General features: G+C 45.6%; 1 protein-coding gene across 1 annotated transcript in view; it reads right to left on the bottom strand.

The window, feature by feature from the left end:
• Positions 1-14,711, bottom strand: part of HAT1 (histone acetyltransferase 1) — a 33,461-nt gene extending 18,750 nt beyond the window's left edge. Inside the window, exons 1-4 of the mRNA XM_084812823.1 lie at positions 14,629-14,711; positions 6,314-6,385; positions 3,942-4,017; positions 2,033-2,153 (exon numbers count right to left, since the gene is read on the bottom strand). Coding sequence (XP_084668949.1) covers positions 2,033-2,153; positions 3,942-4,017; positions 6,314-6,385; positions 14,629-14,635 — 276 coding nt within the window. The 5' untranslated portion in view covers positions 14,636-14,711. The remainder of the gene's footprint in view (positions 1-2,032; positions 2,154-3,941; positions 4,018-6,313; positions 6,386-14,628) is intronic.
• Between the last annotated feature and the right edge of the window lie 504 nt (positions 14,712-15,215).

Here is a 15,215-nt window from a genome sequence, read left to right as displayed (position 1 = left end):
CACTACTTTTGTGAACTCTTAAGGTATATTTCAGAACTGCAGCAATCAGTGATAGCTGTAGTCAAATTCTATGAATGACCAGCTCACTTGTGGCAACTATAATCTATGAACAACCAACTCAGATGAATGGATGACTCAACTTAAAAGCTTCATAGCATCACATGCAAATTAACTACAATCCTACACATGTCTACTCAGAAGTAAGTCCCACTGAGTTCATTGGGACTTAATCCTAGGTAATTTAGTATATGATTGCAGCCTAAGGCTCCTATAAAACTCGTGAGTAGACAAATGCTTCTCTACCACATGGTGTTTTTTAAAAGGACTGTTGCTCCCAAGCAATGTGCCACCCATGCTGAAAAATCTCTGCACAGATTGCCTGGAATTAAGAGTTGATATGAAACAAACTTGTTTTTATGTAGTGTTATTGTTTGCTCTCATTAGGTACCCAAATGGGTTTTACTTCCAGCTCTTTATAAGGGGTGGAAAGCTCATAGACATAACTATAGATAGCAGAACTGCACTTTTGTTTAGATACATTTTTAATGTCATACTTTAAGAAATTAGTATTAATTCTAAGTAGTTTAAACATTTCTACTAGCATGGTTATGTTATGGCCACACACTCTTCCTGAAATATTTAGGTGCTGCACAGAACAGAGAAGCGACATAGCTCCCTCCCTGAAGTGCTTGTGGAGACAAGGAGACAATTATGTTGAGTGGAGGTTGGTATGGTGAGGCTTAACTAATTCATAAGAGGCTTTGCCAAAGAAAACTTTGAAGCAGCAAGGAAGGCAGCTTGATTGCCTGGAAGCTGAACAGCAGAAGGCAAAGGAACTGGGAGAATGAGTTAGCAAGTCATCTTACTTTCTAAACCCATCAACTAAATTTAAAAGCTATGTTTCTGAGCTCTAAACTATGGTTTGGAGGTTGGGAACATGCCATGGGCTTGCATGTTCCCCCTCCTTTCTTTCACAGCTTTGGACATGATGACAAACTATGGTTATGACAACGTATGAAAGGAAGAGAACTGGCGCGCAGGTAAAGCCCAAAAGTCCGTAGCAAGCTCCCAAAGTCTTATCCATGGAGATCTGAATTGAGCCTCTATAACCAAGAATGCATTGGTTAAATGCTGAAACCTAAAACTGCAAGTCCTTCTGACCTTGTGAAGAGATCGTCTGTAGCCTCTTGCTTTGTAATAAGCCTAGTATTAGCACATTCTAACAGCTCAGAAATCCAAGGAGGTCATATGTGTAACAGCACTTGGCTTACCTCATAACTAGGTGATACAAACAACCTCCCTATAAGGTTAGAGCTACCATGTAGTAATTTTTAAGTGGGCCCTGTGATGTTAGACAAACTATGTTTCTACATTTGTTCTATACTGTGTGGCCAGGTATAAGTACAGCTAAAATTTTATTTGTGAGGATCTTTTCAGAGGTATGCTTTTGATATAAGGCACTTATCTACAAATGTTAAACACTGGTACACACAAGCTCCACTGCATATGCAGTTTTATTTGTACAAAAACAGATGGACTTTCAAACAGGGGTTAAATCTACAAGTCACTACATTGGACCACAGATCAGTACAATTGTTTCCAATCTTCAAGAAACACTGGAAATATCTATGTAGTTATATTACACATGTTAAAAGGGTCCAGGCGGTGAGCTCGATCATACTGATCTAGTATAGGAGGATCTGAGCATAACAAAGTGGAAGGAACAGCACTTCTCCTTTTGGCTAATGAAATGAACATTCAGGAAAAAAGACTTGTCATTCAGCAATCCTTACTCAGGTTATTGTGCTGAGAGTTGTAGAAATGGAAAGATACTATGGAATTGTTAGAACTCAAAGATGGGCCTGAATGACCAAAATCATCAGTGTAACATTTCATTTAAGCAGAATGTGCCGTGGTACAGGAATCAGAGGAAATGCACATGGTCATTAAAAGCTTGGGAGAAGTAAAATGAGGATTTCAGTAGAATGGCAAACTTAGGTAGCTAAGACAACATCTGAACATTTGACTTTACCTCCACACAGTCAAAGTTCTCATTAACTTTGGATGTATAATCAACGCGAAACAGTGTTGACAAGTTACCAGCAATGTAGTACAAAAGAATCTTCAGTCCCTTGTAACCAAAGGCAACCTCACTGCAGGAGAAAGAAAAATTAGGTTAAGAAGTTGCCTTTTTACAGCTGAACACTAATCAACTCTACCAAGACAATTAGCTGCTCCTATACAGAAAGGTGTCACTCCTCCTCAAAATTACAAAGCATTTTACTACAGATGTCTAAAGAGATATTCTTTAACATTGTATAATACATTCCTTCAGTTCATCCAAACATAACTTTGGTGTCCAGTCAGTTCACTATCTCAGCATCATGAGATAAAATGGATAAGCCTACAAGTTTATCAGTGGTATACTTTACGCTGTTGAACCTTAGTATTTCACCTTAGTTTTGTATGGCTTCATGCATAGGTTTTCTTTCATAGGGCAGAATTAGGTGTTACAGTGAAATAGCAGATACTCAATATGCCACATCTCAAACTACTCTTGAACTTCAGGGGAGTTGCAAAGGCAGATTGTGGTATGCATAGGAGCCTGCTGTTCAAAGAAAAATAAAAAACCCAGAGCATACCAAAGACTTAAATGATTCCACACCCATTAACATTTACAAACAATGCCATAATTATTCATTAAATAAATGTGTCACTGTTTAATACTTCCAACTTTTACCAACACATCAACATGAAGACAGGGACCATAAGCCATTCAGCCTAACTATAAAAAGCAACCTCCAGAAGGATTGCTGTATCCATCTATAGCAGCAAGGTAACAAGTGTGGTGTCATCCTAGATCCAGTTAACAGCCATTTTACATGTTTATTCCTTATTAAAACTAATCCTATGTACATAACCACATAGAAAAACAAGCCACATGAACCAGCAATACTTTTTAGAATTACCACAGTTATGGAAATCACTGAAAATATTATCTATGTATCATTTATCTAAATTGTATCTTAATTCATGTGACCAAGGATGTTCACATTTTTAAAAATCATCAGCAAAAATAGTAATGTGACTTGGCACTTAGAAACTAATCTATCATGGCACAAATTATATACAACTAACAATGGTATGTATATGCACAAGCTGAGAGACACTGGAGAATATGCCATGTTAAAAACAAAAAGTGCCAATACAATACACTCACAGATTATTGGAGCTCAACACATCATGAATACATAACATATTTTTTAAAATAATCACCTAATCCTTGCTTTAGGTCTAAAAAATGTAATCACATTTGTTAATGAATTCATATTCTCCAACAGGCTTCTGTTTAAGTGCTGCAATTCTAAAGTCAGAGCATCCAGGAAATCTGATGAGCTCTTTTCCTTTAGTGTCCAATGTGTATATTCTCTCTCTTACATAGGGGCTTCAATGTCTGATTGGTAGCAGGTTATGTATACACGGTATTAGTGGATGTACAAATAAATTAGTTCTTAATAGCATGGCTAATGTTATTAAGTCCAGCAACAATGTTGTCAAAGGAGATGAACAGCTGGACTGGTGTGGGTTTTTTGGTACAGCTTAGTTCTGAGATCTAGACTGAGACAGATGCTGGACAAGTTCACTATGATGGAGAAAGCCCCAATGTAATGCTCATGTTGAGATCAAAGCCAAACATGATTGCAATGGTAACTGAATATGTTTATTCTAATATTGAAATGCTCTATTAAAACCAATTACAGTTTTAGAGAACTTCAGACTTGCAGCTAGGAAGCAAAGTCAAGAGTTATACAGAAAAATATAGGGCCAAACAAGTATGTTTACTAGACCAATTAAATGCAGTTTAATAAACATTTAATATTAGTCTTTAAGGCACCAGTATAAAATTCAATTTTTTTTTTATATCTTCTTATATCACTTACTCATCTCCAAAAACTTGATGGCTGAACTCTGGATGAAATGTTGTGCTGTCATCTTCCAAATCCTCTGGGAAACGGACTGATGAGAAAAAGAGTTGATTATGAGTGAACAGCTACCACTTGTTTACCAAAATATTTAATTCACAGGAAACCTATGACAGCAGGCAGACATTCTCCTATTGTGAAGGTAGGCCTGACTAGGCCTTGTAAGTAGTTTGGCTCAGGCGAGGTGCCTGATGGGATTGAGAGAATATGTATGTGTCTGATCACGAGAAGGTAATTGTAACTTGCTCATTATAAGCAGGAAATTGCTATCCACCAAAACAGCTCATCCCTAAAGATAAGAGGCCAGCTGTGCCGATAAGACTGTTGCTGAGCTAAACTAGCTCTTGAGCATGCATAGTGTATTTTCTTTGTTCTCCAACTTTCGGTCTGTATAAATGCATCCTGTTTCTTTTTTTTTCTTTTTTTGTGAGACTCAATTCCTACTGACTCCTGCAGCTGTGTTGTGCTTTAATAAATTCTTGACTGTTCAACCTAACCTGCCTTGGATATTTCCTTAACTCTATGGAGGGTGTGCACGTGTGTGTACGCATGGAGAGAATCCGTGATGGTTGTTTCACCACATCCAAAGTCCCGCCTGATCACTGTGGCCAGGATAGTGTGTGTGTGTGTGTGTGTGTGTGTGTGTGTGTGTGTGTTTTCTCTTAAACTCCACCCCTACTTGAGGGGGAGGGGTTTGCTTACAAGCTCCAAGACTGGCACAGCTCCAGGACCATTTGGGGGGGGGGGAATGAAGGGGCTCAGGATCCTATGGATCCATGGCCTCCCCAGAACACACTGGCCTCATTGCTGATGGAGCACCAGCACAGAGAAGGTGGAGCTTTCTGTCACTGCACTGGGGAGGCTTCCAGAGGTGGACCTCCCACTTCAAAGGCAGAGGGGCCTCTGGCCTTTCAGCTACCCTCCCATGGAGCATAGGATCGTTCCCCAATACTCTCTTGCTTTCTTCTATTTCAAACATTTGCCACAATAAGGTTTTCTTTAGTTAAAATAAATAACAGTCTTAGAGAGTAATCCTATGGCCCCTAGACAGCTAGAAGGCCATAGGATATCTAGTCTTCTGGGAACTGACCTCCCCCCACTTCCGTGCTGCCTCGGAGGCAGTGTGGAACAGCCCCGTGCTCCACGCTTGCAAGAGGAGTGCAGAGCAACCGAAAATGGGTGTTCCAGGAGGGCATTCTAGGGTGTGGAGGGCAGAAATGTCTGTACGACACACTGGATGTGTCGTACAGCAGCCTCTTCCCCCGCTCGGCCCTCCTGCGGCTAGACAGCCACAATCAGCTCTCTAGCCGAAAATGCAGGGCAGAAGCCTGGACGGAACCATCCCCTCCATGCTTCTCCTGCCCTGCACTGGATAGGCAGTCACCTCTGAGTTTGGAGGCGGACGCCTATCTGAATAGGATTGCGCCCTTAATGTTTAAAATTAGCCATAGTCACTATACCATTTAGAAAATTGACCACAGTTCACAGAATTGCAGGTTCTCTGGTTCAGAATTGGGTGTGGGAGGAGAAGTAGTATCTGTTTTCCATAATTCTTTAGAAAATATTTTTATATGTTTCCTTATACCTCCTGAAATCTTAGGGCTGCTTCACACAACATAATTTCCTACACTTCCATGTGAAGTGAAGGCCATCAATGAAAGATGAAATAATTGAAGCCAAAAATGCAGAAAAAAATCAGCTGAATACATAGTTAAAAAGAACATGCTTAAAATGTGGAGCTGAGCAAGCAATTCCAAGATAAGGAAGACTGGTGTTAGCAAACTGCTGCACAATAGGTGTTGTTCTTCCAATATAAACAGTTTGACTGTAACCTGCAGAAGACAATTACTTTATGTGGTTTACCCTGGCCTCCACTCCGCAAGTAGCGCACACTTGTTAACATTTTACATAAGAGGAATGGAAAACAGCTTTACCCCTAACCAGCAAATTCAAAGCTAAACAGGTATTTGAAACCAGGTCTCACACTCTGTTCAATGGACCACACCCCACTTGTCTGTTTTATTAGTCCAGTGCTGACAGAAGCTACAATAAGGCCGATCAAGATCATTCTGTGATATATTCAGCACACAGTTAGGTGGGAGGCTGGAGTGCGTGCTGCAAATTGCTGTCAATGCCGTTTCTGTTCTCACTCATTTCTATTACACTACAACAGTAATTAGGGAGTGATGAACCCACATACACGGGCAGAAGGAAGTGAACAAACTAAGGTTACTGGTTCTTTAGTAGCTCTAACACTCTAAAATGAAAACTCAAGACAATAGCTAAAATATTACCGAGTTAAGTATCAAAACCATATTTTAAAAACATACCTAATTTTAGGTGAATTGCTTCATTTGTATTACATTTGTATTCAGCCAGTTTCTTCTCCATAGCAGAGAGTCCTAGGGAAAAGATCTTAAAATCAGTTCTCATTTTTAAGAAGATCCTTTTGCGTATCCAACACACTCCAATCTGTTTCTCTATAGATCAACAAGTGCTTTTAAATAAACATTTTAATATTAATACAAAACAAGGGAACAGTGATCCTAGGAAATGCTATAAAGCCAATTATGGCTAGCCTTGGTAGCCAAGCCGAATTGTGAGGTCACCAGGACCCTTCTGCTCTGCTTCAGTGCAATCCTATGCATGTCTTCTTTGAAGTAAGGCCATCTGTGTTTGAAGAGGCTTACTCCCAGGTAAGTGTATACAGGATACACTTTGTTCCATTCTTATCAGGAATGAACTACCATTAAAGTTAGTGGGATTTACTTCTGAATTGATATGCATAGGGTTGAGCTGGAGCCTGTTGGTCCCTCACCTCACACTGCATCTCCATGCAAGGTCAGAGACAATTCTCTGCCTCCCTTCCCCAGCTCCAAGTTTCAAGCGGGCAGGGACTTCAGAGGGCCTCAGAGGCCCAGCACAACTGCAGGGATAATCCTTATGACCACCACCAGCAGCTCCAAACTTGCCAGATGGAATGGCTGGGGCTCATTTTGGCAGCACACAGCAGACATGCTCTGCTGGCTTGCATGACACAACAGCCCATATTTAAACAACCCATGGGCTATCAGGGATGAGCAGGAGAGAGCAGACCTGCTGCCTCCTGCACACCCAACACTTCCATTTTTTGATCAGCAATGCTCAAGCCTCTCCTTCATAGGTTGTTGAGCATGTCGTCCAAACCCTGAGCACTGTATTGTTTAGAGGCTAAGCAACCCAGCGGTTAACCATGGTTTGTAAACCTATCAACTAAATTCAACAGTTATGTTTCTAAACTCTAAACTATGGGGTGGAGGTTGGGAACATGCCATGAGCCCCTTCCCTCCTCTCTTTCAGCATCATTAAGGATCCTGTACCTCCACTCTGCTTTCTGCCCAGGTGGCAGAAATCCACCACTGCAATTTACAGGGAATCTGCACAGTCAAACTGGATCATCAGGCTACCATCTTTACACTATCACAGCCACCTCTATTCCTATTCTTTCCTGCCAGCCAGGAATACAGCAGAACCAAGTAACTATGTTACTACAGACTTGCACTAATTTAACACCCCATGTACCAAAGCAGAGCCATGTTATCTACCGAGAGTCCTTGGTCTTCACCAGACCCCCTCCCCGGGAGACGAAGGTTGCTGAGTCCATGTACTGGAGGTTGAGCCCGAAGGGCAGTCTGGGGATTCTGCTCGTGTACCGTCCACCCAGCTGCACAACGGTCTCCCTGGCTGAGGTGCTTGAGGTGGTCCCTGATGTGCGTGTGCAGTCCCCTAACTTACTGGTGTTGGGGGACTTCAACGTACATTCGGAGGCAATCCTCACAGGAGCACCTTGGGATTTCATGAAGACCATGGCTTCCTGGGAGCTGTACCATATTCTAACTGGGCCCACCCATGTAGCCGGTCATGCACTAGACCTTGTGTTTGTTTCTGGAGAAGTGGGGAGTGATCTGGAAGTCGGGGGTATATCCACCACCCCCTTGTCATGGTCAGATCACTATCTGGTGACGTTGGACTTCTCGGTTCCACAACCCCTCCGCAGGGGTGGAGGACCCATTAAAATGGTCCGCCCCAGGCGTCTTATGGATCCAAATGGATTCCTGAACGCGCTTGGGGATTCTCTGAGGCACGCCAACAGCCACTCGGTCGAGACCCTGGTGGGTGGCTGTAATGCCGCAATCACTGGGGCATTAGATCAGGTGGCTCCGAAACGCCCTCTCCCCCTGAACAGGGCTTGGACTGCACCATGGTTCAATCCGCGGTTACGAGCTCTGAAACAGGAGGTGAGACGGCTAGAGCGCCGGTGGCGGAAGTCTCGCTCCAAAGACGATCAGACACGGGCCAGAGCTGTATCTTCAGCCTATCACGTGGCGGTGAAGGCAGCAAAAAAGGAATATTATGCTGCCTCCATCGCGTCTGCAGAGTGCTGTCCCAGGAGGCTGTTCCAAGTGGTCCGGAGCCTAGTCGGTCCTGTGGCTCCGGAACCACTGGAGCATTCTAAGGCCTCCTGTGAGGCCTTGGCAAGGCACTTTGCAGATAAAATTGATCAGATTAGGTGTGTTACTCTGCACGCTGTGGATACAGTTAGTGAGCGAGAGGCGGCCTGTGGCAAACCGGTTTTGTGGGATCGGTTCCAGCTTCTTCCTCCTGATGAAGTGGACAAGGTGCTTTCATCGGTACGGCCGACCACCTGCTTACTTGATCCTTGCCCATCTTGGCTCATTATGAGCTGCAGAGAGAGACTGGGTGAGGGGATCAAGGCGGTGGTGAACGCCTCCCTTGAGGAGGGAGTGATGCCATCAGCCCTTAAGGAGGCAGTGATAAGACCGCTCTTAAAGAAGCCCTCCTTGGATCCTCAAGTTTTGAACAACTTTCGCCCAGTCTCAAATCTGCCATTTTGGGGCAAGGTGATTGAGCGGGTGGTGGCGGTGCAGTTGAAAGCACACTTGGAAGAAACTGATTATCTAGACCCATTTCAGTCGGGCTTCAGGCCTGGGCATGGGACAGAAACGGCCTTGGCCGCCTTGGTAGATGATATGAGGAGGGCTCTGGATAAGGGTGAATGCTCCTTCCTTGTTCTCCTCGACCTCTCAGCGGCTTTCGATACCGTTGACCACGGTATCCTCCTGGACCGCCTGGAGGGGTTGGGCATTGGGGACACCGTATTGCGGTGGTTCCGGTCCTTCCTCTCCGGCAGGTACCAGAGGGTAGCACTGGGAGAGGAGGTTTCGGACCCATGGCCACTTACTTGTGGGGTGCCACAGGGTTCCATCCTCTCCCTGATGCTATTTAACATCTATGTGAAGCCGCTGGGGGCTATCATCAGGAGGTTTGGGGTGCAGTGTCATCAATATGCGGATGACACACAGCTCTACCTCTCGTTTAAATCTTCACCAAGGTTGGCCGTAGAATCCCTGTCCAAATGTCTGGAGATGGTGAGTGGCTGGATGGGGAGGAATAGGCTGAAGCTGAACCCTGACAAGACCGAGGTACTTTTGGTGGGAGACAAGAGGATGTTGGGGGATGTTGACCTGGTGTTGAATGGGGTACAGCTACCCTTGAAAGACCAGGTCCGCAGCCTGGGGGTCATTTTGGACTCCCAGCTGTCCATGGAGGCTCAGGTGTCAGCTGTGAGCTGGACAGCGTTATATCAGCTCCATCTGATACGGCAGCTGAGCCCCTTCCTTCCCGACCATCTGCTCCCATCGGTAGTACATGCCCTGGTCTCCTCTCGTTTAGACTACTGTAATGCGCTCTACGTGGGGTTACCCTTGAAGACACTTCGGAAACTGCAGCTGGTACAGAACGCAGCAGCTCGCCTGATTAAAGGTAGTCGCCGGCGAGATCACATCACTCCAGTGCTGAAGGAGTTGCACTGGTTACCAGTTGTTTTCCGGGCCAAATTCAAGGTGTTGGTTTTGACCTTTAAAACCCTATATGGTTCCAGCCCAGCCTATCCTATCTTAAGGAGCGCCTCCAGCAGCACCAGACAGGCCGCTTAACAAGATCAGCCTCGGATGGCCTTCTCTCTGTCCCATCAGCCAGGACAGCTAGACTGGTGGGGACGAGGGAGAGGGCCTTTTCTGTGGTGGCCCCCACTCTGTGGAACTCCCTCCCTAGGGAACTCCGTCATGCCCCCTCTTTAATAAGCTTCCGTCGTGCATTAAAAACGTTGTTGTTCAGGCAGGCATTTGGGGTGGGTTAGGGTATTTTAGAAAATGTTTTTATTGTAGAATTTTATTGTTTTAAACTGTTTTTATTGTATGTTGTACATCGCCCAGAATGGCTGGGTGACCAGCCAGATGGGCGATTAATAAATTTAATAATAAATAAAAATAATAAATGCAGCATACAATGGAAAAAACAGTGTATGAGATGTATGTAAGAGGAGCCACAGGAGTGGACTTTATATATACACCAAATTTTTAGTTGCCTACACACAACAACATCTAACAACTAATTTTAATTGGTCCTATCACAGGGAGAGGGACAGGGGGAGTGCAACCCTGTTGATTCTCCTGGACCTCTCAGCGGCTTTCAATACCATCGACTATGGTATCCTTCTGGATAGGTTGTCTGGGTTGGGAGTTGGAGGCACTGCACTGCAGTGGTTCCGCTCCTACTTGGATGGCCAATTCCAGAAGGTGGTGCTGGGGGATTATTGCTCTGTGCCATGGCAATTATGCCATGGGGTTCCACGGGGCTCTATTTTATCCCCCATGCTGTTTAACATCTGCATGAAACCACTGGGGGAGGTTATCCGGAGGTGTGGGCTGAGGTGCCATAAATATGCGGATGACACCCAGCTCTACCTTTCTTTCTCATCAAAACCAGGTGAGGCAGCTGCTGTTCTGAATCAGTGCCTGGGCACAGTAATGGACTGGATGAGGGCCAATAACCTGAAACTCAATCCAGACAAGATGGAGGTATTGTTAGTGGGTGGTTTGTCTGCCCAGCTAGGTGATATTCAACCTGTTCTGGAGGGGGTCGCACTCCCCCTAAAGGATCAGGTTCATAGTTTGGGGGTGCTCTTGGACCCAGAACTGTCACTTGAGGCACAGGTGAACTCAGTGGCATGGAGCACTTTTTATCAGCTTGGGCTGGTATACCAACTATGCCCTTATCTGGACAGAGATAGCCTAGCTACAGTTATCCAAGCTCTGATAACTTCTCATCTGGATTACTGCAATGCGTTATACATGGGGCTGCCTTTGAAAATGGTCCGGAAACTTCAGCTGGTCCAAAATAGGGCAGCAAGACTGTTAACAGGGACTGGCCAACGAGTTCATATTATGCCAGTACTTTTTCCAGCTGCACAGGCTGCCAGTCCATTTCTTGGCCCATTCAAAGCTCTTAACGGCTTGGGGCCAGGTTATCTGAAGGATCGCTTCCTCCCATATGTGCCTGCCCGGACCTTAAGATCATCTTCAGAGGCCCTTCTCCGTGACCCCTGCCGAAGAAAGTGAGGCGGGTGGCTACTATGAGGAGGGCCTTTTCTGCTGTGGCACACTGACTGTGGAATGAGCTCCCTAGTGAGGTTCGCCTGGCACCTATATTGTATTCTTTCAGCACCAAGTGAAGACCTTTTCATTTTTGCAGGCATTTTAGCATTTTAGCTCTTTAGACTTTTAGCGTTGCTGTTTTAAATCTGTATTTTAAATCCCTGCACTGCTGCTAGGTTTTATTCTGGTTGTACTGTTTATTGTGGTTTTAATGTTTTATATATTTTGTATTGTTTTATTGTGTGCTCTTTGTTTTTACTTTTTGTGAACCGCCCAGAGAGCTTCAGCTATTAGGCAGTATAAAAATGAAATAAATAAAATATCACAGGGCTGGAAGACTGTCAAACTAATTTCCATTACAAATTCCATTTGTAGAAATTTTCATATTCTGGTTTTATTTTCCAGGATTCTTGCAACTCAAGTATTTTATTAATATAATGTTAGCTACAAAGCATATTATGCAACTGAGAATATGATGTGCTTTCAAGAACAGAAGAATGGCTCTAGTATCCACTAATAGCTCCTAAAAGTACTAACACTGGTTACTAAAACTCCAGGTTACTAAAATTCCAGGAGCTTTCAGCTACTGCAGGTGCAGACTTTAATCCTTGCCTAAAGCCTCCTTCAGACCTTAATCACTTGAAGGGGCTGCTGCATAATTACCAAGAAGTAGGGCTGTCCTACTGGCCCTGTCTCCAGCACATCCACATGTTGGTGTGCACATTTGCACTATAATAGCCTACATGTGACTGTGAGCAGCTGTTTGCATGGATCCCCAGTTGCATGGGAGTTCTGCTCACATGAAAGGCTATGCATGAGCAACTGCTCACATGAGGCTCTGATAACGAAGACACCTGCCTACCACATGGACACTGAGGGTCCGGGGCCAATGACCTGACACTGAGGGAAGGGCTAGCACTACAGCTTCTTTCCCTGGTAACTGTTTGGAGAGACTTCACATGATTAACACATCAAGGGGGCATTCATAATCTAGATACACTAGTAGGTCAAAAAGCTACATTTAGAGCAGTGTTGGCCAGCATACAACAAATGTCCAAGATGTGATAGCACTACTCCAGTAGACACTGCAATACATAATACATACATTCCTTCCCATCCTCCACCACCATATGCATTGGTGTGACTTTGACTATGGCCTAATGAGCTAGGGCGACCATCTCCAACCTGATGCCCTCCAGATGTGTTTACAACCTGAGATTACAACTCTCAGCATCCCCCAGACAGCATGTTGTAATCCAACACACCTGGAGGTCACCAGGTTGGGGAAGGCAGAGCTGGGGTATAAGCAGAGTACAGGAGTGCAGCTTGATTATGCCATAGCTAGGCCTGTGGGCTCTTCCAAATTCTGTCCAGTTTTGTCATGACTGTACCCATGGTATAGGGTGGCTTGCTATCTTTTACAGGAGCCTTCCCCAACCTAGGTCAATCTATAACATGTTTTGGCCTACAGCTCCCATCACTTCCTAGATGGGGCAGAGGGGTGGTGTAGTCCAAACATCTGGAAGGACCCAGGTTGGGAAAGACTGTTTTAGAGCATGTCATTGCAAAATACATCAATAACTTCTAACAGTATGATCTTGTGCATGACTATTCAAAAGCAAGTCCTAACTTCAACAGGAGCCAGCCCCAAGTAAATGTGGATAGGATGCAGATAAAGTGGGATTTACTTGTGATTTATTCACAAGTAAATCCCACTGTGATCAATTGGTCTTTTTACTAAGCATGTAGAAGATTGCAGCCTAAGTAACTTCAGTTCAATCATGGCTAGTCATCCCAGAAACATGATATTCCAACCTTCCCCAAGTGCCCTCAAGATGTGTTGGAGTACAACTCCCATCAGTTCCAGCTAGAATGCCCACTGGCATATTTGGAGAACACCAGGTTGAGGTAGATTGCGATATCCTATGTACTTAAGACAAATTGTTTGTTGAATTAAACACAAATAAGACAACAGGAGAAACAGATGCAAGTTCTGCTCCAGAGTCTCAAATATCAGACTCTATGTAAAAACATAAATCTTCAAATCAGCACAGATACTATGAGCTTTCCCATTCAAAAAAAGTTATGGAAGGAACTATGTTCAGTGCTAGAACATAACTGATAATGTAATGACTGAGCAGCAGCACAGTCTGTGGGGATTGCAGCAATTCTGGAAAGGAGCAGGAGGACTTTGCAGGCTGCCCTGCTCCCTGGCTCAGTAGCATAGAAGCAAAGCCACAGCAAGGCATGGAGCTGGGGTTGTACAGCAGCCTTCCCCAACTTGGTGCCCTCCAGATGTGTTGGACTACAACTCCCAATATCCCCCTCGCAGCCAGCCTGAGCAACAGACTAGAGCAACAGTCGTCGACCTTTCTGGACCCAGAACTCAGCTTTAGCTTTTTAACCATCTATTTATATGGTGCAAATGCTGCTCTTGCAGTATCTTAGGCCCAACTGCAACCCTGTATTAGTTCCCAACCCACCAGTTGAAAGATAACGTACTTCAGCAGCCCCGTCAAACTCGTCGCGCTCCGGATGTTTTTGGGGCCGATATGAGTTGTAGTCCGAAACATCTGGAGAGCAACGGGTTGGGCACGGCTGAACTGCGGTATTCAATACTTTACCTTGCGACACAGCTGCCCAGTCAGCTAGCATCGCTGGTCTACCCTATTTTGCCAAAGACACGCACAGACACGCTCCATGGCAAACAAACCTGAGGGACCAATTCACCTCCAGCCCGGAGAACGACAAGTTCTGTAACTTAACCACCAACAAATGACAACCGAAGTGACGGAAGAGGCAGTCGTGAACGTGAGGGCAGCTGAAGCACTTGAGCGGTTTCCCAGATTGCGTCGACCCTCCCTCCCCCTACACCGGAGTCACGGCAGGTCTCTCAGGAAAGACCCAAACAAGCCCTTTCCCGCGCAGTAGAAATCATTACAGCTTCCCGGGGCGGCGGGAAAGGAGGGAGAGACACTCGGGCGGAGCGGGGCGGGTTTCCAGCTCGTGCCCGGGCTGCCTGTGGCCAGGCAACCTCTCCAGGGAGGCCCGGAACGGCACGAAGAGAGAGACGCAGCCCTCGCCCTCCTCTTCCTCCTCCCCGCGCCCCCCAGCCAGCCTCGCTTCCATTCCCGCGGCGACCCGCTTACCCGCCATTTCCCCGACGGCGGCGGGCGGCGGCGGCGGCCTCAGCGCCAGTGAAGCCAGCCGAGTCAGCCAAACTGAGCGAATCAAGCCGCGCGCCCACACGCCGGAAATGACATCCGGCTAGAGTTAGGAAACACACTTCCGCTCGCTCTAGGCTCAGGGGGAAAGGAGAGACGTTTGCCAAGCTAACGCGCGCCTGCGCAATGATCTCGGAAGCTTGCTTCTTCCGCAAGACGACGCCGAACTTCGGTTCCCGAGGGTTGATTTGCATAGCCCCGCCCGCGTCCTACCCCCCCCTCCCCCTTTTCTCGGTCACTGTAAGGGCCGAACTAAACAGGCGGCTAATCGCGCACAGCAGAGGCGTGCCATGATTGGCTTACTTGTTTTTGTGTGGGCGCGCGGGGCCGATTCGGGGGTGGGGATTTTAGGTTCCCGCCTCCCGTTTTCGGACCGAAATTCCACCCCACCCCGGGGTGGGGAGAGAAGAAAGAACTTATCTTTTGGATTCCAATGGTCCTAAGGCAACAATCCTACACGGAGTAGGAAGTGGGTCCTGTTAATTTCCGAGGATTCGTCCTATAATTCTAAG

This window comes from Heloderma suspectum, chromosome 1, assembly GCF_057233095.1.
Source record: "Heloderma suspectum isolate Gila_16-S chromosome 1, 16-S_ref, whole genome shotgun sequence".
In the NCBI taxonomy this organism is placed as follows: Eukaryota; Metazoa; Chordata; class Lepidosauria; order Squamata; family Helodermatidae; genus Heloderma; species Heloderma suspectum.
The sequence above is the reverse complement of the archived record's forward strand: the minus strand, read 5'-3'. Positions and strand labels throughout refer to the sequence as shown.